This window comes from Pleurodeles waltl, chromosome 7 (genome assembly GCF_031143425.1).
Source record: "Pleurodeles waltl isolate 20211129_DDA chromosome 7, aPleWal1.hap1.20221129, whole genome shotgun sequence".
In the NCBI taxonomy this organism is placed as follows: domain Eukaryota; kingdom Metazoa; phylum Chordata; class Amphibia; order Caudata; family Salamandridae; genus Pleurodeles; species Pleurodeles waltl.
Genome location: NC_090446.1, coordinates 1,435,326,693 through 1,435,351,711, shown reverse-complemented (window position 1 = coordinate 1,435,351,711; position 25,019 = coordinate 1,435,326,693). Strand labels below are relative to the sequence as shown.

Sequence of the window (25,019 nt, the reverse complement as noted above, 5' to 3'; positions counted from 1 at the left end):
CGGCACGGCGGTGCGTGTTGAGAAAGCCAGCCACACGACGATCCGAAAGTCCCGCGGCGCAGGGTGCGATCTCTCAGCCTCCGTCAGCGATGCTGCGCGTTGTTTCTCCTGCTCCGGGCGTCGGTTTTTTCGGTCGCGTTTCCTGCGGCGTCGTTTCTCAGCTGCGGAACCGGCGTCGCGTCGTTTTCTCAGCCGCGATCGGATTCGTGTCGATCTTTTCTCCGCACGGCGCTCGGTGCGTGTATTTTTGTCCTTAGGCTGCCAGCCTCTCCTTTCAGGGTCCCAGGAACTGGAAGGGCACCACAGAGCAGAGTAGGGGTCTCTCCAGAGACTCCAGGTGCTGGCAGGAAGAAGTCTTTGCTATCCCTGAGACTTCAACAACAGGAGGCAAGCTCTACATCAAGCCCTTGGAGATTTCTTCTTCAAGATGGAAGGCACACAAAGTCCAGTCTTTGCCCTCTTACTCTGGCAGAAGCAGCACTGCAGGAAAGCTCCACAAAGCACAGTCACAGGCAGGGCAGCACGTTTTCCTCAGCTATCAGCTCTTCTCCAGGCAGAGGTTCCTCTTGGTTCCAGAAGTGTTTCTAAAGCTTGTAAGTTTGGGTGCCCTTCTTATACCCATTTTAGTCTTTGAAGTCACCTTTCTTCAAAGGGGACTCACACCTTCTTGTGAAATCCTGCCTTGCCCAGGCAAGGCCTCAGACACACACCAGGGGGCTGGAGACAGCATTGTCAGAGGCAGGCACAGTCCTTTCAGATGAGAGTGACCACTCCACCCCTCCCTCCTAGCAGAGATGGCTAATCAGGAAATGCAGATCACACCCCAGCTCCCTTTGTGTCACTGTCTGGTGTGAGGTGAAAAACAACCCAACTGTCAAACTGACCCAGACAGGGAATCCACAAACCAGGCAGAGTCACAGAATGGTTTAAGCAAGAAAATGCTCACTTTCTAAAAGTGGCATTTCCAAACGCTCAATCTTAAAATCAACTTTACTAAAAGATGTATTTTTAAATTGTGAGTTCAGGGATCCCAAACTCCACATGTCCATCTACTCTCTAGGGGAATCTACACTTTAATCATATTTAAAGGTAGCCCCCATATTATCCTATGAGAGAGAGACAGACCTTGCAACAGTGAAAACGAAATTGGCAGTATTTCACTGTCAGGACATATAAACCACATTACTATATGTCCTACCTTATCCATACACTGCACCCTGCCCTTGGGGCTACCTAGGGCCTACCTTAGGGGTGCCTTACATGTAAGGAAAGGGAAGGTTTAGGCCTGGCAAGTGGGTACACTTGCCAAGTCGAATTTACAGTGTAAAAATACACAAACAGACACTGCAGGGGCAGGTCTGAGACATGATTACAGAGCTACTTATGTGGGTGGCACAACCAGTGCTGCAGGCCCACTAGTAGCATTTGATTTACAGGCCCTGGCACCTCTAGTGCACATTACTAGGGACTTACTAGTAATTCAAATATGCCAATCATGGATGAACCACTTACATACAATTTAAACAGGAGCACTTGCACTTTAGCACTGGTTAGCAGTGGTAAAGTGCCCAGAGTAACAAAAACAGCAAAATCAGAGTCCAGCACACATCAACAACCTGGGGAACAGAGGCAAAAAGTTAAGGGAGACCACGCCAAGGATGAAAAGTCTAACAGTGCCCTTCTCCTGGATGGTGATAGAAGTTTCTGTAAAGGTTCTTTGATTCCCCGGCAGTGACTCCAAGCTGGCTGCAGTGACAATACAGGGTTTATAGGTCTATTGTGAGGAGACAGGACACACCACATGTGCAAGTGGGGCTATGCTCAATTCTGCCCCCCATCCTGCCAGTTGATGCCCCATTGAGACACATCATACCCCTCCTACTGTCACGGAGTGTAGGAGGCTGGCCTTGCTTATAGTGGGTACCTGATGGTACTTACACCTTGTGCCAGGTCCAGTTGTCCCTTATTAGTAGATTAGTAGTGTTCTAGCAGCTTAGTCTGATAGAGGTAGCTGCACCAGAGCACGTATATCATATAGGTACTATAGCATAAGAAAGACAATACTCAGAGTTACTAAAAATAAAGGTACTTTATTTTAGTGACAATGTGCCAAAAATATCTCAGAGGATATACTCCCTTAGGAGGTAAGTAAAATACACAAATTACACACACAAACCAAAATCAGGTAAGTAAAACAGTCAGAAGGTAGTGCAAACACTGTAGAATACAATAGGATGCTATAGGCCTAGGGGCAACACAAACCATATACTAAGAAAGTGGAATGCGAACCACGAATGGACCCCTAGGCTAGTGTAGTGTGTAGAGGGTCACTGGGAGTGTAAGAAAACACCAAGGATGTCCAAGTTACCCCACCCCAAGACTCTGGAAAGTAAGAGTAAAGTACTACTATTTCACCAGAAACACACTAAAGTCGTGATAGAGGATTTTGCAAAGACCACAACAGACTGCAAAGCACTGAAGATAGATTTCTGGACCTGAGGACCTGCAAAGGAAGGGGACCAAGTCCAAGAGTCGTGAAAGTGTCCATGGGGGCAGGAGCCCATTATACCCCGGATGAAGGTGCGCAATGGCTGCCTTTGGATGGAAGAAGCTGAAGATCCTGCAACAAGTCACAGTCTGAGTCACTTGGGTGCACCACCTGTGTTCCAGGGGCCATGCTCGTCAGGATGAGAGGGGTCCCAAAGTACCAGTGATGCTGAAGTTTGGTGCCTGCTGAAGCAGGGGGAAGATTCCGTCAACCCACGGGAGATTTCTTCGTGGCTTCCAGTGCAGGATGAAGGTAGGCAGCCCCCAAAGCATGCATCATCAGGAAACAGTAGAGAAAGCCGGCAGGATTAGGTGATACAATGTCGCTGGTAGTCTTCTTGCTACTTTGTTGCAGTTTTGCAGGTGTCCTGGAGCAGTCACCAGCTGATACTTGGAAGAAGTCAAAGAGAGAGGTGCAGAGGAACTCTGGTGGATTCTTGCAAGTCGCTATCTGAGGAAAAGCCCACGGGAGAGACCCTAAATAGCCCTCAGAGTAGGATTGGCCACCCAGTCAGGTAAGCACCTTTCAGGGGGGGTCTCTGACATCACCTGCTGGCACTAGCCACTCAGAGGCCTCCAGCGTGCCCTCACACCTCTGGATCCAAGACGGCAGAGGTCTGGGACACACTGGAGGAGCTCTGAGCACCACCCCTGGGGTGGTGATGGACAGAGAAGTGGTCACTCCCCTTTCCTTTGTCCAGTTTCATGCCAGAGCAGGTACTGGGGGTTCCCTGACCCAGTGTAGACTGGTTTTTGCAAGGAGGGCACCATCCGTGCCCTTCAAAGCATTTCCAGAGGCTGGTAGAGGCTACCCCTCCCCAGCCTTTAACACCTATTTCCAAAGGGAGAGGGTGTAACACCCTCTCCCAGAGGAAATTCTTTGTTCTGCCTTCCTGGGACTTGGCTGCCCAGACCCCAGGAGGGCAGAACCCTGTCTATGGGGTGGCAGCAGTGGTAGCTGCAGAGAAAACCCCAGAGAGCTGATTTGGCAGGACCCGGGTCCATAGTGGAGCCCCAGGGATGCATGGAATTGGCACCCCAATAACAGATTTGGAATGGGGGGACAATTCCATGATCTTAGACACGTTACATGGCCATATTCAGAGTTACCATTGTGAAGCTACATACAGGTATTGACCTATATGTAGTGCACGCGTGTAATGGTGTCCCCGCACTCACAAAGTCCTAGGAAATGTCCCTGGAATTTTTTTGGAAAGATTCTGGAATCTGAGAGGAGCACAAACTTCCTTCATCCCAGCATTACCCCACGTCTCCTGATAAAAATGGTACCTCGCTTGTGTTGGTAGGCCTAGTGCCCGTGTCAGGAAACAACCCAAAACACAACATGGACACATAACATTTTTACATTGAAAACTGATGTTGTTTTGGTAAGTGCCTAGCTGTGTATTTTTTCCTCTATCCCAGCCGGCACCTAAGAAAATCTACCAAACCTGTGAATTTTTAAAACTAGACACCTATGGGGAACCCAGGATGGGGCTACTTGTGGCGATCTCACCAGGTTCTGTTACCCAGAATCATTTGCAAAACTCAAAATTTGGCAAAAAAAAACACTTTTTCCTCACATTTCAGAGATGGAAAATTCTGGAATCTGAGAGGAGCAAGAAATATCCTCCCACCCAGCATCCCCCAAGTCTCCCAATAAAAATGGTACCTCACTTGTGTTGATAGGCCTAGTGCCCGCGACAGGAAATGCCCCTAAACACAACGTGGACACATCAAATTTTTCTAATGAAAACTGACCTGTTTTTTGCAATGTGCCTAGCTGTGGATTTTGGCTTCTAGCTCATCCGGCACCTAGGGAAACCTAGCAAACCTGTCCATTTTTTAAACCTAGACACATAGCGGAATCGAGGATGGGGTGACTTGTAGGGTTCTCACTGATTTCTCTTACCCAGAATGCTTTGCAAACTTCAAAATGTGGCCAAAAACACTTTTTCCTCATATTTCAGTGCTGAAAGTTCTGGAATATGAGGACAGCCACAAACTCCCTTCCACCCAGCATTCCTCCACAACTCCTGATAAAAATAGTATCTCACTTGTGTGGGTAGAAATATTGCCTGCGACAGGGAAGGGTCCAAAACACGACATGGACACATCAAAATGATCTATTACAAAACTTTCTGTTTTATCAAGGGCGGCACCTGCATTTTTGGTCCTGGGACATTTCTGAAAACTAGACACCTGAGGGAGTCCAGGGACGTGTGACTTGCGTGGCTCCCCCAGTGTTTTCTTACCTAGAATCCTCAGCAAACCTGCGTTTTGCATAATCAGCAATGTAAGTTCTGCCAAAGTTGAAGAAACCTAGTAAAGACAGTAGTTTCCAAATAGTGTTTGGTGGTTGGAGCGCAGGTCAAGCTCTTGCCATCATTTGATAGCTCGTATCCCTGAAACAATCCACTGAGAAAGGCTATTTTAGTATTCCTAAAATTCAATTTGTAGCCAAGGGCTGCAAATTCTAGAACAATCGGATAGACCCTGGCAAGATTAACGTTGAGGTCATCATCTGTGAGATAGATATCATCCACATAGGACAACGTCTCGGGGTCAATATAACGCAATATTGATCTTACATAGGCTGAGAACAGCCCTGGGCTGTTCTTATAGCCTTGGGGCAAACAACAGAAGCACGTTTGTGAGTCTAATGAGAATGCACTCAGGTCCCGACTTTCATGTGCTGAGTTCTGGCAGAAGAAACCATTGGAGATATACAAGGTTGTTTTGTATTTTTTACGCATTGTGTTGTTTATTAGTGCGGTGCTGTGTGAATTTTGGATTGTGTATGTGCGTATATGACTGTTTAAATGTCTATAGTCTAAGACTATTCTATATGAATGGTTTGGTTTTGCAATGGGGAATAATGAGTTATTCATGGCAGAGACACAGGGCTCAGTTACACCCTAGTACTCAAGCTGAGTAAGGATCTCCCTCATTTGAGCTTTGGCTTTGTGTTTAACAGGAAATTGAGGCTGAGGCTGGGGTGTAGACCTGATCGGTATTATATGGGAAGAAGAATCCTTATCCCAACCTACATGGTTAAGGTATAATGCAGGTGCCTGTGCTGAAGCCTAGTTGACAGCGTAGGCTTGTTTTACTGCTTCTGGAACAAGATCAGAGAAAGAAGGCATAATTACATATTCACCATGTGGGAGCTTACGGACCTGCTCAGGTGGCCTGTCCCTTTTGGCCAGTAGGATATCACAACTATGTTCATCCCAGAATATCACACTAATGGTGCGCTCTATGTCTCCCTAAATCTGGATATTTGGATCATAAACCCGTGTAAGTGGAAGAACACGCCCGTTTGCATTCTCAACTGCAATAGAGTTGCTAGTTGCAGTCGCATCAAGATGATGTTTCAGACCCTGGCAACATATTGTGACTTCTGCCGCGCTGTCTGACAGTGTCACTGCCCGTGTCTTGTTCTTCAGCAACGTTTTCAAGAGTACTGGCATTTTTAATTGACAGTGCTGCCACCTTTTCTCTTTTTAAACTGTGGCTTTTGTTGTGGGGATTTGTCTTCTTTTTTGTCTGAAGACGGTGGTGAATCTTTCTTCTGTTTCATGTAGTCAGGACGTTGCCCTGACCATCCCACTCTCTTGCTACGTCTATCCATTGCTTCCTGAAAGGAACGAGACGGATGTGAATCAGTATATCTGTCAAGAGCTTTTATGTTTTCTCTATTCCTGAGATTATAGCCCTAATTATGAGGGTGGCGGCGGCCTCCACATTACCACTGTGGCAAACGCACCACTGTCGGACCACTGGCACCACAACGTTTCCGCCAGCCGATGGCCTGACGGTGCCGGCAGTCTCAAACCGCCAGAGCAGCAGTGCCCTGGGGATTACGATCCCTCTCTCTGCCGGCGTTTGCATAGCAGTTGCACTGCCATGTAATTGCTGGCAGAGACAGGGTGCAGGGGTTCCCAAGGCCATGGACAGTGCAGGGGCCCCCATGACCAGCCCTGTCACACTTGACCTTGTCTGCTTTGCGGACAGTGAAAATCGCAACAGGGCTGGTGCACCCTACGCACCTCTATCTTGCCGCCAACTCAATTATGAGCCGGCGTCAATGTTGTGGGCTGTTTCCCGCTGTGCCACCGGGCGGGAAATTTGTTTCCGCCCCATGACCTAGCGACAAACTAGTAATAGGGGCCTTTGGCAGACGGGCTTTCTGTCTGCTGAAGTCAAAATGAGGGCCTATATCTCCTTTTGGAATTCTCCGGATGTGGAAAGTCTGCTCTCTGACTTCTCCTGTGTCTAATTTGCTTTTTTTTATCCCATCACTTTTTAGAACCCTCCTGTGCTTGTTTGGTACTTTGCTTGGGGGTGGTACTCTGCATTTCAGGCTTTTTTGGGTTGTCTCCCAAACCATCCCATCCTATACTAGTTTAGGTATCGGAAATTATTTTCGGTAGCTGTTTCTCCTGTTCAAGTGTGGAATCTCTTGGAGCCGCTGCTGTATAGCCAACACTACTTCTTTCACTTTAATATTACTAAGTATCTTGAGGAGACTGCATCGAAGTTACTCATTAATTTCATCCCCAAATCTGGGGCTAGAGCAGCTAACACTCCTGTGCTCATTCTGAATGTTTTAACACTTCCGTTAAATTGGCAAGTGTCTGGGTACCATGTGTGGTAGTATCTACCCAATGTGGCACAATCACCCTCTGAAGGAACTATTCTGAATGGCAAGCACATCGTGAGAATTCTATGCTTGTCCTGTGGTCGAATATGGGGAAACACAGCTTCCTGCTGATTAGTTTTCTGAGCTATCAAGAACAACTTGTTCTGTGGGCACTTTCCCATAATAGAATGGACTGTTGGGGGGTTAATCCCAGTAGTAACCAATTGATATCCAGCGGTGCTGAACGCCCTGGTATGGTCTTCACAGTTCACATTATGAACTGAATGAGTCATCCATATATTTTTACTAGTTCAAGATATAAATTGCGCAGATCAGCTGCCTGTATGTTTTGTACACCGGGGTGTGGTGTATATGTGGCAAACAAAGGCCACAGTGGTCGGTCATTAACTAAAGGATCTATTCTTACGTGTTGTATTACATGTGGTAGGGCGCCATTAAACCAGTTCTGATGTTCTTCATAAGTAATCCGTATTTCAAGATACTGGTATGCTTGGTACCGTAGTGGTACGCTTGCAACTCTGTACGGGTGGAATGTAAATGTAGTGTTATCCTCCTCAGGAAAGGGAACCCAGGAATAGAATGTTTCTGTTTGGTAAGTTTCATTAGCTTCTAAAATGAATGTAATCACAACCCTCATCTGGCAAGCTATGAGCTATCAGATGGAGTGTTAATGCATGTCTGAAATTCTCAGGCATGCCTATGGCATTAGACATATTATGAAATGGGTAAAGAGATGGAACACCAAATGGGGAGTAAAAGTCCTTTTAAGAGTTTGAGCTCGAACAACCTACATCCTAGTTAGGCGCTCCCTGTTCAGCTGAGGAGGATCTTCCCACAGACCATGGATGTCTCTGTATAATGGTACTCAGGGTAGCTGTTATGAGTGAGACAGTGATACTCAGGGCATCCATAAATTAGTGCCATCACACTGTCATTGGCGGCGCCATGTAGTAGTTGGACCCTTGCTCTAGGCAAGACTGCTGGTTTAGGGATGACAGCACTTTTATTTGTAGGCGACTAGCTCAATCCTACAACAAGTCGCAACTGTCAGTCCAGCCCTCCTGGCTCACAAGCAGTACCTCACTGTTAGACTGTTCACCCTTGGCGTGGTCTCCCTTAACTTTTTGCCTCTGTTCCCCAGGTTGTTGATGTGTGCTGGACTGAGATTTTGCTGTTTTTGTTACTCTGGGCACTTTACCGCTGCTAACCAGTGATAATGTGCAACTGCTCCATTACAAAATGTGTATGTAATTGGCTTATTCATGATTGGCATATTTGGTTTACTAGTAAGTGCCTAGTAAAGTGCACTAGAGGTGCCAGGGCCTGTAAGTCAAATGTGACTAGTGGGCCTGCAGCACTGGTTGTGCCACCCACATAAGTAGCTCTGTAATCATGACTCAGACCTGCCATTACAGTGTCTGTGTGTGCAAGTTTTAACTGTAAATTCGACTTGGCAAGTGTACCCACTTGCCAGGCCTAAACCTTCGCTTTTCTTACATGCCAGACACCCCTAAGGTAGGCCCTAGGTAGCCCCAAGGGCATGGTGCAGCGTATGGTTAAGATAGGACATACAGTAATGTGGTTTATATGTCCTGATAGTGAAATATTGCTAAACTCGTTTTTCACTGTTGCAAGGCCTGTCCCTCTCACAGGTTAACATGGGGGTTACCTTTAAATCTGATTAAAGTGTAGATTCCCTTTGGGAGCGGATGGACATGTGGAGTTTGGGGTCTCAGAGCTCACAATTTAAAAATACATATTTTAGTAAAGTTGTGTTAGGAATGGGGTCTTTTGTTGACAGTCAGGTTACCCCCTGTTCAAGCAAGGACCGTCACTCTAGTCAGGGTAAAAGAGAATCACCCTCAGCTAACCCCTGCTTACCCCCTTGGTAGCTTGGCAGAGCAGTAGGCTTAACTTCAGAGCGCTCGGTGTAAAGTATTTGTACTAACACACACAGTAACTTAATGAAAACACTACAAAATGACACAACACCGGTTTAGAAAAATAGGAAATATTTATCTAAACAAAACAAGACCAAAATGACAAAAATCGGACATACACCAGTCAAGTTATGAATTTTTAGAGATTAAACTCAAAAATAGCGCTTACAAACAAAAATGCTTCGATGAGATGTTAACACAGTGTCGTGACGGAGTCGTTCCCAACAAGCCGACACCAGCCGTGCCGGACACGGAGTCGTGTAGACCCCCAAGTACAGTACCTTTGGTGAAGAGTGAAAACAAGCCGATGCGCGAAGTCGGGGATCACGGCGTCTGTGCGAAACGTTGAATTTGTGCACTTCGAGCGGCAACGGTCACGACGTGGTGCAGCGAAATCCACGGAGTCACGGACTTCAGCGGGGCTGCTGCGGCGTCGGGGCTGCGAAGAGCGTCGCGTTCCAGCGAAGGTCACGGCGTCGGGTGCAGGCGGCGTTACCGGATTCAGCAGCGGCGTCGGTCTGGAGTCGTCCGAAGTCGATTTCCTTGGATTCCACCAACTTTCCTTTCAAGGGCCCAGGGACTGGATAGGGCACCACTTGTCGGGGCAGGAGTCTCTCTAGAGACTCCAGGTGCTGGCAGAGAGAAGTCTTTGCTGTCCCTGAGACTTCAAACAACAGGAGGCAAGCTCTAAATCAAGCCCTTGGAGATTTCTTCACAAGATGGAAGGCACACAAAGTCCAGTCTTTGCCCTCTTACTCTGGCAGAAGCAGCACTGCAGGAAAGCTCCACAAAGCACAGTCACAGGCAGGGCAGCACTTCTTCCTCAGCTATCAGCTCTTCTCCAGGCAGAGGTTCCTCTTGGTTCCAGAAGTGTTTCTAAAGTCTATAGATTTGGGTGCCCTTCTTATACCCATTTTAGTCTTTGAAGTCACCTTTCTTCAAAGGGGACTCACACCTACTTGTGAAATCCTGCCTTGCCCAGGCAAGGCATCAGACACACAGCAGGGGGTTGGAGCCGGCATTGTCAGAGGCAGGCACAGTCCTTTCAGATGAGAGTGACCACTCCACCTCTCCCTCCTAGCAGAGATGGCTAATCAGGAAATGCAGGTTACACCCCAGCCCCCTTTGTGTCACTGTCTAGTGCGAGGTGAAAAACAGCCCAAGTGTCAAACTGACCCAGACAGGAAATCCACAAACAAGGCAGAGTCACAGAATGGTTTAAGCCAGAAAATGCCTACTTTCTAAAAGTGGCATTTTCAAACGCACAATCTCAAAATCAACTTTACTAAAAGATGTATTTATAAATTGTGAGTTCAGGGACCCCAAACTCCACATGTCCATCTACTCTCTAGGGGAATCTACACTTTAATCATATTTAAAGGTAGCCCCCATGTTATCCTATGAGAGAGACAGGCCTTGCAACAGTGAAAAACGAAATTGGCAGTATTTCACTGTCAGGACATATAAACCACATTACTATATGTCCCACGTTATCCATACACTGCACCCTGCCCTTGGGGCTACCTAGGGCCTACCTTAGGGGTGCCTTACATGTAAGAAAAAGGAAGGTTTAGGCCTGGCAAGTGGGTACACTTGCCAAGTCGAATTTACAGTGTAAAAATACACTTACAGACACTGCAGTGGCAGGTCTGAGACATGATTACCGGGTTACTTGTGTGGGTGGCACAACCAGTGCTGCAGGCCCACTAGTAACATTTGATTTACAGGCCCAGGGCACCTCTAGTGCACTTTACTAGGGACTTAACAGTAAAACAAATATGCCAATCATGGAGAACCAATTACGTACACATTTTACACGGAGAGCATAGGCACTTTAGCACTGGTTAGCAGTGGTAAAGTGCTCAGAGTTGAAAAGCCAACAGCAACAGGTCAGAAAAAATAGGAGGCAGGAGGCAAAAAGACTGGGGATGACCCTGCATAAGCAAAAGTCCAACAAGTTGATTTTAAGATTGTGTGTTTGAAAATGCCACTTTTAGAAAGTGAGCATTTTCTTGCTTATAGCATTTCTGTGACTCTGCCTGTTTGTAGATTCCCTGTCTGGGTCATTTTGGTAGTTGGGCTGGTTGCTGCTGAATCCGTCGATACCGCCTGCAACCGACTCCGTGATCTTCGCTGGAACGCGACAACCTTCGCAGGCCCAACACAACTGCAGCCCCGCTGAAGTCCGCGACTCTGTGGAAGTCTCCGCACCACGTTGTGACCGACTCCAATCGAAGTGCACGGATTCAACGTTTCGCACAGAAGCGGTGATCCCCGACTTCGTGCATCGACCTGTTTTCTCTCTTCACCAAAGGTACTGTACTTGGGGGTCTGCGCGACTCCGTGTCTGGCGCCGCTGGTGTCAACTTTTTGGGAACGACTCCGTCATGATGCTGTGTTAACACCTCATCGAAGCATTTTGTGTTTCTAAGTGCTATTTTTTAGTTTAATCTTTAAAAATTCATAACTTGACTTGTGTATGTCGGATTTATGTCATTTTGGTCTTGTTTTGTTTAGATAAATATTTCCTATTTTTCTAAACTGGTGTTGTGTCATTTTGTAGTGTTTTCATTAAGTTACTGTGTGTGTTGGCACAAATACTTTACACCTAGCACTCTGAAGTTAAGCCTACTGCTCTGCCAAGCTACCAAGGGTGTAAGCAGTGGTTAGCTGAGGGTGATTCTCTTTTACCCTGACTAGAGTGAGGGTCCTTGCTTGAGCAGGGGGCAATCTGACTGTCAACCAAAGACCCCATTTCAAGCACTCACTAAAAACCCAAATAGTACATGGTGAATTGTGTCAGCCTTTACGCATGGACTCAAGAATGCAACATCTCAGGAGAGTCATGGTTAAACGGAGATTACCCTTTTCTCAAATGAGCCACAAGTCGCAGTCACACACAGGCAATGAAGGAGATGCAGTAAAGTTTTCAATAGGTTTTGATAACAATCTACTGTAAAATGCATGGGCTGCAATGATTAGGATAATGAACAATGCAAGAAACAGAATTGTAAAAATGAAAGTCTTGAATACAAATCTTGCAATAACATCAGATTTGAAATAGATGTGAAATAGGCCCTAATTCCCTAACGTGATGAGCCTATTCTTTAACCTAAAGAGAGCTAGGTGTGATAACCCTAATCTGCCAGTACCATTACTAGTTGAAGAGTCCCCCAACCCTAGTTACTATGGAATGAGGTCTCTAGATCAAGGCGACGTGTAGCATAGATAGAGTTGATGACATCTGGTAGAAATCGCCCTGATAGCCTTTTCTGTGTGAGATGTATTTGTACAGATCTTGTAGGACCCCCAGAAGCAGGTATGTTCCCAAACAAAAGATTAGAAGGCATGCTTGGGGCAAAACTTATATAAACAATCCCCTGAAAAGGAACATTATTTTACTGCCACACATAAGTGGAACAGTACATGATGTGGATACCTATCGGTCTCGTTTGTTTTTTACCCTGACAGTGACGCTTTCACAGAGTGGCACTGATAACGTGAAATCAAAACATCTTCCTAACTCAAAACATAGCAGCCATTTTGGAAGAAATATTTAAACAAATGTTCTTAAATAGAACAGGCTAAGTAGGTTTATAGTCACTAGGTGACAGGGGCACAGGCCTGCAAGCCAGAAGGCTAAGCTATCTCCTGATTCCCAATAAAACCAAATAGGATTCACTACAACAGGACACCTCAGCAGTGCACCCACAAGTGCCTTAACCCTTCTGTGGTGCCTAAACCTACATGCATTGCCATATACTATGGATTTACAGGCAAGTTGTCAGAACCAATTGTAATTCTGTCTATTTACTGATACCTTTTTAACAAAGAACTTGCCTTGGGCCAGGGTAACAGAGCCCAGGGCACAGTCAGAGTCAGTAACCACCAGTATCAGTTAAATGTGGGTTATGTTGGCCAAAAGGATGGCTTTCTAACGGCAACAACAATACATCATTCACAATATTTACTAGCACTATAACGCTGCAAATAAATGGCATGAAAGTTATTATTGTGGATTGAGAAAATGTTGCAGCTTGATACTTCAAACACAATATTGTAACCCCTGCACCGCCAACCTTAATAACACATTATATTTCCGGGCGAAATTCATAAAGGAGTAAACTCTTATGAATATTTTAGCCCACCGCCTATCACTGTTGTAATACTGGAAAAACGTTCCTCACATAGAGATACGGGGTTGGAGCCACATGCCCTAAGGATCATTTTACCCTCACTGTATTAAAATATTGAAATGCTCTCGATTAGGGCAGAGTGTGCATTTGGCAACATAAGGACACACATAGGAATAGTGCATTGAAACCCCTAATTCTGAGGGAGACCATTGGCCTAACATGACCCGATTCACATGCAAGTGCTTTTGAAGGAATGAAGTGCAGTGGACTATGACATGATAATCTCAACTATAAGGCAGGGTAATGGTGCAATCTTCGCTTTGCAAAGTGATAATGAAATTGTATGGAGTACAGCATTTAATGTGTTTCATTTACTACACCTGTAGAATGATCCACAGCACTCTGCAGACGGAGGTGAAATGGATCCCTGGGAATAATTATTCATCTTGATAGTTTCCTCTATATTTTGAGAGCCCACAGCATCAAATATCGTATATTCCAGTGTAATTCATTTTAAGAAATACAGTAATTGTGTTCATTTTATATTCGGATATGGAGCAAAACTGTGTGCTATAAATGTTGATATCCAAGCATGAGGGTTCCCAATTGATATTCTCTGCTGATGTGCACAGAGGACAATCTTCCTGCTGAAACACGTCTACTGCCCCACAGTTTAAAAACAGCTGCATCAGTCGTAATTCTAGAGAAGGAAACACATAAAAAGTACAGCTTACTGTTGCAGTGGGTGCGTCTTCCTGCATGATGAGCGGCCGCTGCGCTGGTGGGTGGAAAGTCGATGAAGGCAGCTCCTTAGTGCTCAGAGAGATCTCCTGCGTGCAGCTCGCTGGAGCCTAACTGAGGGAAGGCAGTGTGCCTGGAAGGGTACAGATAGAGACCGGATTTGTATTATGAAATGTTTGCACGATTAATTTGCAGAACAACCCTAAAGCCAGAGACGCAACAATAAGGGCATAAGACAGGAACTTGCGCAAATGCTTGGCGTTGGCATCCAAGCTGATGAATCATGGTCATGGTGTCTTATTTCTGAGGCAGTTTACATACAAATGCTTTTGACTTATGTATTGATCTTAAGGGACAAATCTTCATTCATTTTAAAAAATATAATTGTACTTCTGTGTGATTTAAATGGAATTTCTTTGCAGTGAGAGGGTGATGAATTGAGGTGTTCCACAAGCTAGTACTTGTTTTGTGAGTTTTTCAACAGGTTACGAGAAGTTGATGTTATTTTCTTGCTCTGCAAAGCGCAGGTTGAGGCCCTCTTTCCATCAAGAAACCAAACTTACAGAATAAATTCATCAGGTCAAAGTGGTACACCAGAAGTTGTTTTATCTTGAAAGAGCGAGGTTTTCAAATTTTTCTGGAAATGTTATTCTACTGCATTGAGACATTCCTACGTTGGGTGGTGTAACTAGGAAATGCACAGCTTATTAATGTGGACTTTTAGATCTTGCTCTCAGTAGGTTGACCATTCCACCCTACCTAACCTGGACACTAGTTTAAGTCATTGCATTTTATTCAACAGCCTAATACATTCTACGTGTTGTAATCATGAGCCCGTATTGGAGCATAGAATATTTTTGCACCACAGCGCACCTTTACACCTGTGCACCATGCTCAAACATCACAAGTATGTTGGATTACAATGAATGAGCTCAGGACTGCCCTTGGGGCCACGCAGCCAGTGAAATATTGAGCAGCTGCTATAATCAGTCGCTCCGTGTTTCACCGTGCAGGTGGCACCCACCTCCACTTTAGAGAAGGGACAGAGATCCCTTTGCTGGCGGGTGCAGTGAGAAACTGCACCAACTTTCTGAAGGTTGTCTGGGGGTCAATGGGATCCTTTTGTCCCCTCCGGAGGGCTGCCTCCACGGTGCACCCCGACAGTACACCAGATTTTCAGGTCCCACTGTCAGTGAGCTTTTCACAAGTTTCTTTGCACTCACATCCATAATACGGCACAGGTGCAAAGGCAAAGAGATTCCATTCAAATGAAGGAATGCCATCTCCAGATAGTGCTGGCACTACACCTTTTGCACCCCCACAGGATTTATGTATTATGGTCACTGGTGTGCTTCCATTGAACTAATCTGACTAACATACACGTCACTGATTTGTGACTTGCTCAATTACTCCTAACAATCATTTATAATTTAAACGCCTAGGACTGGGGACAGTGTCCCTGATGGTATGACGTGAGGTGGCCACTCAAATTGGATGTTGGATGATTCAACATGTCTGAAAGGCAAGTAGGGCTTATTTCTTTGGTAAATGAACAATTAACACTTGTTCTGAATCACTCATTGCATTAAATAAGAAGATTTAAATGAAGTCTGCAAAGTGATTAACAATCGTTTGAGATTGCAAGACTTTCTAGAACATACACAAAAATTAAATATGGAATAAGGCATGGCTGATGCTGCAGTCCATTACTCTTGTGATGTTTTCCAGCCAGAATTATCTCACTAGTTGTGGAAAAACCTACCTAAGTTAAACAAGGTTCAACACTTGTACCAAGCAATCATTATGAAACCACTATGTTAAAGTCTTCACTATTCGTTCTAAAAAAAACAGAACCATGAATGTGCCTGTTGCGGGAAATTGTCATCAGGGCCATCAAATAAAAATGTGTGAGATGAGCCTTTTGCCAACCCATTGTAGGGGACAAATCAGGGGTAAACATGATTTGGCAATGCTAAGTCAGTTAATCGACTATTATTAAACTTTACACCTCAGCTTGTAAAAACATTGCAGGAGCACCCACTCTACTCAGAGGTATGCAAGGCTTTCCAAAATGCATAATGTAAATCATCATGAAAGCATTATTCTTGGGCTGCCCTATCTGGTCTACGGCAACCCCTCTTTCAAGAGTATGCACAGCTTTCAGGCATGTAAAACAGGCAGGAGAATCAACTCACCATTCTTGAATCAGAAAGCCTAACCTTTTAGACCTCACGTCTTGTTCAATGCTTAGCAAGCACCACCATCAATGCACTATCCACGTAAATGGAAGTTTGGTCTACAGCCAGACCTCAAGAGCAACCTACCTCAAGATACTAATGAAGGGTAACCACGTTATTCGACCATGGTTAACAGAGGTGAGAGGAGCGTGGTACCTGCTTTTTGTAAATCAGCATTAGTCACTACCCTCTTAAGAAGGAGACTCTAGATCCTAGCATTTCCTCTAATTATCAGCCTATTTCTCTTCTTCCGTTTGTTTGCAAAAATCCTGGAGAGCTGGAGAAATACACAACTAGCTTCTTAATGTAGGAAAAGGTGTATTTAATAAGCACTAATTTGGTTTACAATCCTGCCTTAGTACTGAAACCGTAATTATGTTGGGTACCAATGACATCCGTATGATCTTAGATGGAGGAAGTTGGGTGGAACTCATCCTCCGTGATTTGTCAGCCACCTTCAATACGGTTTGTCATTCTATATTACAAAAAAAGGTTATTTGCTATTGGCCTGAAAGACAAGGCACTCAGATGGTTCAATCCTTTCTAGGAAACGGAACTCAGGCCGTCCAAATGGCTACTTCTCTCTCCGATTTTAAAGATATTGCATGTGGTGTTCATCAGGGATGTTGTCTCAGTCACACTCTTTTTAATATATATGTTCCACCCCAGGCAGATTTGATTGCTTTTTTTTGTCTGTCGATTATGTGGCTCTGCGGATGATGTCCAAATAATCAGCTACAGAGAAGGCAACATTTCCCAACTCCAGGAGAGAGTTCAAATGCTGTTTGATCCATGTAGCTAGCTGGCTGAATGTTAATTCTCTCCAGCTAAATTCAGGTGAAACTGAGATTATGATATTTGGTAATCCCTCAATCTGGTCCTCTATGTGGTGGCCTCAATTGTTGGGAGAGTGTCTGGAACAGCATTCAATGTCCGCAATCAGGGTGTGCTATTTGCTAGAAAACTCGGATTTGAGTATCAGAGTATCAGATTAATAAATGAATGTCTATGTGCTTCCTGCTAATGAAACAACTAAAGAAGATCCCCCTTTTATTCCTAGACATCCTCAACAGTTACCCATTAGCATGGTCTTCCTATGTATGATGTGTGTAAATAATTCATTCCTCCCAGACTGCTTTGCTCTATTTGCACTTGCCTGATCACAGTACCTAAATATCGGAGAGCAAGATTAAGAGGACGGGCTTTTTCACTGATTAGAGCAATGGCATGGAGAATGCTGCTCCCAGAGTTACGCTTGGCGCCAAATATCTTAAAATTCCGCAGGGATCTTAGAACCCATTTGTTTACCTGGACTTTGCCCGGCACCGTTGAGTTTGCGAGTTGCTTTGTATAGTGTATAACTTTGGTACCAACAAGAGACTTCAGGTACTTGCGAGCTCAATAAAACTAATACTAACAAAATAGATATAACATGCATCACTATCAAGTCACCAGAGATGAGGCCAAATGTGAGGCCTACTGCAATCTGTCATGTCTCACCTACAGCAAGTGATTTCCCTTAGATATTCATTGCTTTTCAATTGTGAACACAAATTTCATCATTAAAACATTATTCATTGACCGAAAAGCACCTCCTTACATCGTATCCTCTGCTATGAAACAATCAGGTTAGTTTATGCATTTCAACGATCTACAAGCTGGTTAAACAATAATGCAGCAATACATAACATCACAAGAATAAATACAGATCAGTACAGATTCCACAACTGTACTATCCGGCGCATAAAATACAGTATCGACAAAAAACCTATATACCACACAGTCAAAATACAGCTGCACGATTAGTAATTCTGTAGCAGGGAACAAATGAGAAAAGTACAATTTACTGTTGCAGTTGCGATGTCCTGCTTGACCAGCAGACGCTGAAATGATGGATGGAAAGTGAGTCGATGAAAGGCAGCGCCTTAATGCCCAGAGAGCTGCCCTGCGTACGAAGCAGTGGAGTCCGACTGAAGGACGGCAGTGAGTCTGTCAAGGCACAGACAGGATCTTTTATAAGACCAATAGATGTTTAGATCATTAGTTTCCATAACAACCATAAAGGCATCATTTTCATAATTGTGTCAGTGATGGATGAGAACATGAACCTCTGTTTAGTTGTTACACCCCGTTGTAGACGCTGAAGATGGCATCTTGCCTCTTACACACGCCCTTATCCTTTGAGGTGAGGATCCGGAGGATAGCAGTATTTTATATACATGACTGACAGGCGCTGAAATACTGTTACTCAGGCTAGTGCTTGTTTAGTGAGTTATCCAACAGGATGTGAGAAACTAACACAGAACCGTTTCAGCCCTCTCGGCATTACGAAACCGAACTTACCAGCTCACACATCAGTTCAGGTCTTAGTGGTAAATCAGACGGGGTTAGGACTGGAAGAGCGAGATGTTCATTTTTTTTTTTGGAAGGACAATTGATCTTCGCTACTTGAGGATGAGAGGAGTGGCATTCCATTCTTAGGCGGTGTCGCTGGGAAATACCCAACTTTCGAACTTCTTAATCTTGAAGACCCCTTTCAATAACGTGAACACCTCACTCCATGTCAGCCCGAACACTAGTCCAGGGCTTTTATTGGACATCCTAATGTATCTGGGTGTTGTCCTGGTTTGCATACAATTAACTAATCATACTGACACGTAGTAGAAGCCCTTTGTAGGTTACTTTACAATGAATTGTAGGTTAAAAGCCCGGGACTGAAAGCAGTGCCCCGATGACACGAAGTGAGACAGCCATCATCGCCTTCGGGTGCTCTCAGGCTTGAAAGACAAATAGAACGGGATCCTTTGGCTACTGGACACGAGTCTCCTGTATCGCTCAGTGCACGAAACCGATTGGCATCACTTCTGCTAAATGACTGACAACCACTGTCGGGGCAGAGGGCAGACAGAAATGCCAGACAGTCAATTTTCAAACATATGGAAGAGAGGAGCCGTCTGGTTGTAGAATCTGGGATGGCTTTGAGTGATTAAGGTGACGAGTGAATAATACTTTCCAGAATAGCATTGTCAATGTCCTGGTGGCGAATTATTAGAGCATGGGATAAATACTTAAAAGAGTAATGGACCACTGTGGCTGAGCAAGTTATTGAATGCACTGAAAACCCTCCAAGGACATGATTTGTAACGTATCCTGAATCGAATGGGAAGCAAGTTGATATACATTGCAACATAACGGACAATGCGTCCATTTTCTTACGATAATGGCATTACTCCTAGTCCTACTCCCTCGCCTTCCTTTAAACCAATGAGGCTTCCTGCCTCCCACTAGACCCTCCATTCCCCTTTAACCACCCCCCACCCTATCCCCTCCTGTACAAAAAACAAGCCCAAGTAGCAACTCAGACAGTCCGTACCGGGAGGGCGGGAGGGAACGGAAAGGAAGGCGAGGGAGTAGGAGTAGGAGTAATGCCATTATCGTCAGAAAATGGACGCATTACCTCCCGTCCTTTCCTCGCCTTCCTTTAAACCAATGAGACATAGCAAGAAACACACAGGAGATGGACACTGAGTTGCAAGAAGTTTATTACAATGCACACAGGCCACCAATACCCTACCCCTATTACCTCATAGAGGATAAGACTCGGTGACCCAATACCGACTCCAAACCACCCAAGTCCGACAGTCTATAATGCCGAACAAACGTCGAAGGAGAGGTCCAAGTGGCGGCCCTGCAAATTTCCACCACTGAAGTCCCCTGAAGCTCAGCCACCATAGCCGCCATACCCCTGATAGAACGACCCTGAATCCCCTGCGGAGGAACCACCCCTTTCAAGGAATAAGCCAACAGAATCAATGATCTCACCCACCGACTCAAGGAAGCTGTGGAAGGCTTCTCCCCTTTATGGGCCGGATCGAAATTCACAAAAAGCAAATCACCCTTACGGAAAGGAGCCACCACACGCAGATACTCCACCAAAGCCCTGCGCACATCCAAAGAATGTAAACGAACCTCCTCCACCGAGGAGGGATTCGGACAAAAGGAAGGAAGGATGACCTCCTGGCGAGCATTGAAAGAAGAATTAACCTTCGGGATAAAAGAAGGCACCGGAACAAGAACCACCCGATCCTTAAAAACTTTACAAAAAGGAAAAGAACAGGCCAAGGCCCCCAATTCCCCTAAACGGCGGGCCGAAGTAATGGCCACCAAAAAGAACGTTTTCAATGAAAGATGGCGTAAATCACAGTCCCCCAGTGGTTCAAAAGGGGCAGCAGTTAATGCTTCCAAAACCAAAGAAAGATCCCATGAAGGAAAAGAACATACAGGGCGAGGAAACAAATTAAGAAGCCCCTGAAAAAATCTAGGCATCAAATGACCCTCATCTGGAAGATTACGCCACGGACCTCTAAACGCCTAAATGGCCGCCCACTGCACCTGCAGAGATGCCACTGACAACCCCAAATGTGCCCCATCCGGTAAGTACTGCATCACATCAAAGATAGACGCGCAGGTAGGATCCAATTCATGCCATAAGCACCAAGAAGAAAAAACCTTCCACTGCCTACCATATGAAAGCAAAGTGGAACGCCGCCTGGAAGCCAGTAAAGTAGCACTCAAAGCCACTGGTACCCCCAGACCCGTCAAACCCCGGCTTTCAACTTCCAGACCGTCAAGTGTAACCTCCTCAATGACCCCATCGAGAGGCAGGGAACCTCCAGGGGCAACAGACAAAGAGGAAGAGGCCACATCCAGCCGGATGCCATCAGCTGCAGCAATGGGAACCAATTCGCCCTCGGCCAATGGGGCGCAATCAAGACAACCTTGGCCCCCAGATGCCGCACCCTCAACAGAAAAGACCTGATCAGCTGAAACGGCGGGAAAGCATACAAAAGGCCCCTCGGCCAAGGACACGACATCCCGTCCACCTCCCAAGCCTGAGGACAACGAAACCGGGAGCAGAATCGATGGAGCTTCGCATTTTCCGCAGAAGCAAACACATCCAGCACTGGAAGACCCCAGAGACGAACCAGATGAAGAAACAGTGACTTCCGGAGGGAGAAAAGTTGAAAAGTTGAGAGGAAGGAATCACCCTGCTCAGCTACATAGCCCTGAGAGAAGGAACCCACTCCTGAGCCCACAAAAAAATCCTCCTGGCCAGACTGAACAAAGCCCTTGACCTGGTCCCCCCCTGTCGGTTGACATAAGCCTTGGCTACTAAGTTGTCCGTTCGAACAAGAACCGCAGCTCCCTTCAGGGACCCCTGGAAATGTATCAGAGCCAACAATACAGCCCTCAACTCGCGCCAATTCGACGACCGATTGGCCTCCAGCGGGGACCAGAACCCCTGAATCTGTGCCGACCCCATCCAAGCACCCCATTCGGAGAGGCTGGCATCCATAGTCACCACCACCGGGCTCAGAGGAGACAAAGACACCCCTACCCGAAGATGATTGGAATCCAACCACCATCTCAACTCTCTGTGAGTCAACCCTGACCCCGGAATCCTGGTCATCAGAGAACCGTACCCTGGTGCCCACCTTCTCAGGAACCAGGTCATCAAGCAAAGCAGATGGAAACGCGCCCAAGGGACCAGAAATATCACAGACGCCAAATGACCTTGCAAATGCAACTATAGAAGAGCACGGGGCAGTCCGTAACACAACCTCTGTCACCATGGACTGGAGGACACCTAACCTCTTTTCTGACACTGTCACCAAACCTAGAAGAGTCCGAAACCGAGCCCCTAGAAAAACCAGATCCTGGGATGGGACTAAACCTGATTTCCCCCAGTTGATCAAAAACCTGTGGTTTTGCAGGACCACCAGAACCCGGGCCACCTGCCTCTGCAACAGGTCCCGCGAGGGTGCATGAAGTAGGATGTCATCCAGATATGGATGAATAAACACCCCTTCTGAATGCAGCAAAGCCACCAGGGGGGACAGTACCTTTGTAAAAATCAGAGGAGAAGACTTGAGGCCGAAAAGCAGTACACAAAACTGATAATGCTCCTGATCCACAGCAAACATCAGGAACCTCTGAGAAGTCTTTGCCACTGGCACATGCAGGTAAGCATCCTGCAGATCCAGTGACACCAGAAAGTCCCCCTGACTGACCAATGGGAAGATAGTCTGAATTGACAGCATGCGGAAATGCACCGTCTTGATCCAAGCATTCACTTCTTTCAGATTGAGCACAGGCCGAAACCACCCTGATACCTTCTGAACCAGAAACAAGACAGAATAAGTGCCATGACCCCTTTCTTCCAGGGGAACGCGGGAAATGGCCCCTTTTAACAGCAAGTCCCGGCCTCCGTCCAACAATGCCTTTTTCCGTGCCCCTCCTGTAGGCAGAGGAGTGGGACGTACCCCTGAATCTGTAACCATTGGCCACAGTGTCCAGCACCCAATTATCGCTGACACTCTCCTGCCAAGTTGAAAGAAAGTGCCTCAGCCTTCCCCCAACCTGCCCTATGCCAGGCCCACAGTGATTGCCAGGACCCCTTCGTGAACCCACCCCAGTTCGAAGGAGCAGCTTTCTTAGGAGAAAAACGAGGCTGAAAACAACATTTCCTAAAAGAAAAAGATTTTGCATCCATCTTGGGAGAAGAACGGGAATGTTTCTACCACCCTTTTCCTGAAGCAGATCCCCCTTTATAAGGCAAGGCATGCTTCCTTTCCTTAAACGCATTGGAAAGCATGGAAGGCAATTGATCCCCAAACAAGCTACGACCTTCAAAAGGCAGTCACAGTAAGGCAGACTTCTCCCCAGGGTCGGCCTTCCAGGAACGCAACCAGAGGGACCTACGGGCCCCATTCAAAGCTCCAGACGCCAGAACCGAAGTACGGACCACATCAGACGACACATCAGCCAACAATCTGGCCTGCTGCTCTATACCAGCCAGGAGCTCTGAACACTCCGCCCCTTCCTGAACAGCTACTGCCAGCTTATCAAAGTCCTGCACCAACGACTGGGCCGCATAAGCAGAATATATACCTGCTATCAGAGCCAGATTCTCAGCCGCAAAAGCCCTCTTGAGCCCAGAATCCACCTTACGGTCCGTGGCATCAGTAGGCACACAATCCTCCGGATTGACTGCTGTTTTGCCAATCAGAGTAGCCAAAATTGAATCCAGGTGGACCGAGGAAGGTAATACCTCCTCACCCTCAAGTAAATAAAGTTTCTGAAGGAATCGTGGAATCTGAGCCTTATCCACATCCTTCCATTCTCGAAACACCATATCCTTCACAGGTCCCTGAAAAGGCATGGCAAACTTAGAAGGCGTCTGATACTGCAGAAATAAGTGAGAGTCCGAGTTCGTAGGTTGAAACACTGGAAACCCTAAATTGTCCCGTACATGTGCCATCACATCCCACATCTCCTCCCTGGAGACATATTTCCCCCCAGAGGACGTAGATGGAGCTTCCCCTTCCTCACTCTCTGAGGAGGACTTCCCTGCAGACGCAGGTGTATGGGTAGCCTTAGACCGACTAGGCCTGGCCATCCCCGCTTGAAGAGCTCTGGAAACAGCCACTTCGATCATCTCTTGCACCTCCACCCTGGACATGAGAGGCGCAGCACCACCACCCTGAACCTGGGGGCCCCCAGGGTTCGAAATGTCAGCAGCACCCTCCTCCTCTGAGGAGGAGGAAGAAACAATCCTCCGTCTCTTAGCAGGCACCTTAGGCATGGTAGAATCAAGAACACACTATCACCAACCCTAAAACACCCCAAATATACAGGGCCCAGGTCCTCCCACAACACAACCATTAACCAATCCTCACGAAGGTCAAAATCGAAGAATGCAATCAAATATGCGGGCAGAACGCCCGTCCTACCCGTCCAGAGACTCAAAAAATCCTCCTCGGCACCTCTACGCGGCTCCGCGGTGGAGGAAACCGGAACTTGACGCCCCAGCCTCAAAGATCCGGCTGACCCCATCAGCCGAATCCCAGGACCCGTCTGACGAGCAGCCCCGCCTGCTCCAAAAAGACGCGCCCGGCCGAAGCACACCTTGCGGAGCTCCGCGCACCAAGGAGTGCAGAAAACGATGTCCCCCAGGCCCCGCCGTGGAAGCAAGAGAAAAGGTAAGTCTAGCGTGGGCTAGACAAAAAGAACAGGAGGGGATAGAGGTGGGTGGGGTTTTAAAAGGGGAAGGGAGGGTCTAGTGGGAGGCAGGAAGCCTCATTGGTTTAAAGGAAGGCGAGGGAGGGACGGGAGGTAATGGCCTTGACACACTGGAAGTATAGAATACCATTAGCTTCATTCATTGAAGTAAACACATAGAACATTTTCCGCATTGCTACTAGTATTTTTGTTATATTCCCAAAGCATATATGCCCAGCATCTATCTTCAGCTATCTGACATAAAAATACATAACACTTCCAAAATGCACAATACTTAGATAAGCTCCTGTTAGACCTGACAACCTTAGGATGGTCATCCCACAGCTTTTGTCTGCCCCCTCCAATTTTCTGACACTGTTTTAGCTGGTTTTAGGACTTTGCACACTTTATAACCAGTGATTAAGTGCATATGCTCTCTCCCTTAACATAGTAACATTGATTCATTCCCAATTGGCATATTTGATTTACTTTTCCCCTAGTTAAGTGCACTACATGTGCCCAGGGCCTGTAAATTAAATGCTTCTAGTGGGCCTGCAGCACTGATTGTGCCACCCACATAAGCAGCCCTTTAACCATGTCTCAAGCCTGCCATTACAAGGCCTGTGTGTGTAGTTTCACTGCCACTTCAACTTGGCATTTAAAAGTACTTGCCAAGCCTCAAACTCCCCTT

At 46.3% G+C, this 25,019-nt stretch overlaps 1 protein-coding gene across 2 annotated transcripts in view; it reads right to left on the bottom strand.

The window, feature by feature from the left end:
• LOC138246450 (putative methyltransferase DDB_G0268948) overlaps positions 1–18,252 on the bottom strand; it is a 182,185-nt gene extending 163,933 nt beyond the window's left edge. The window contains exons 1-2 of one of the 2 annotated variants that reach the window (XM_069201064.1): positions 18,115–18,252; positions 14,024–14,163 (exon numbers count right to left, since the gene is read on the bottom strand). In XM_069201064.1, the coding sequence (XP_069057165.1) occupies positions 14,024–14,050 (27 nt within the window). In that variant the 5' untranslated portion in view covers positions 14,051–14,163; positions 18,115–18,252. Of the gene's footprint in view, positions 1–14,023; positions 14,164–18,107 lie in introns of both variants that reach the window. The other variant, XM_069201065.1, reaches the window with a different exon arrangement.
• Between the last annotated feature and the right edge of the window lie 6,767 nt (positions 18,253–25,019).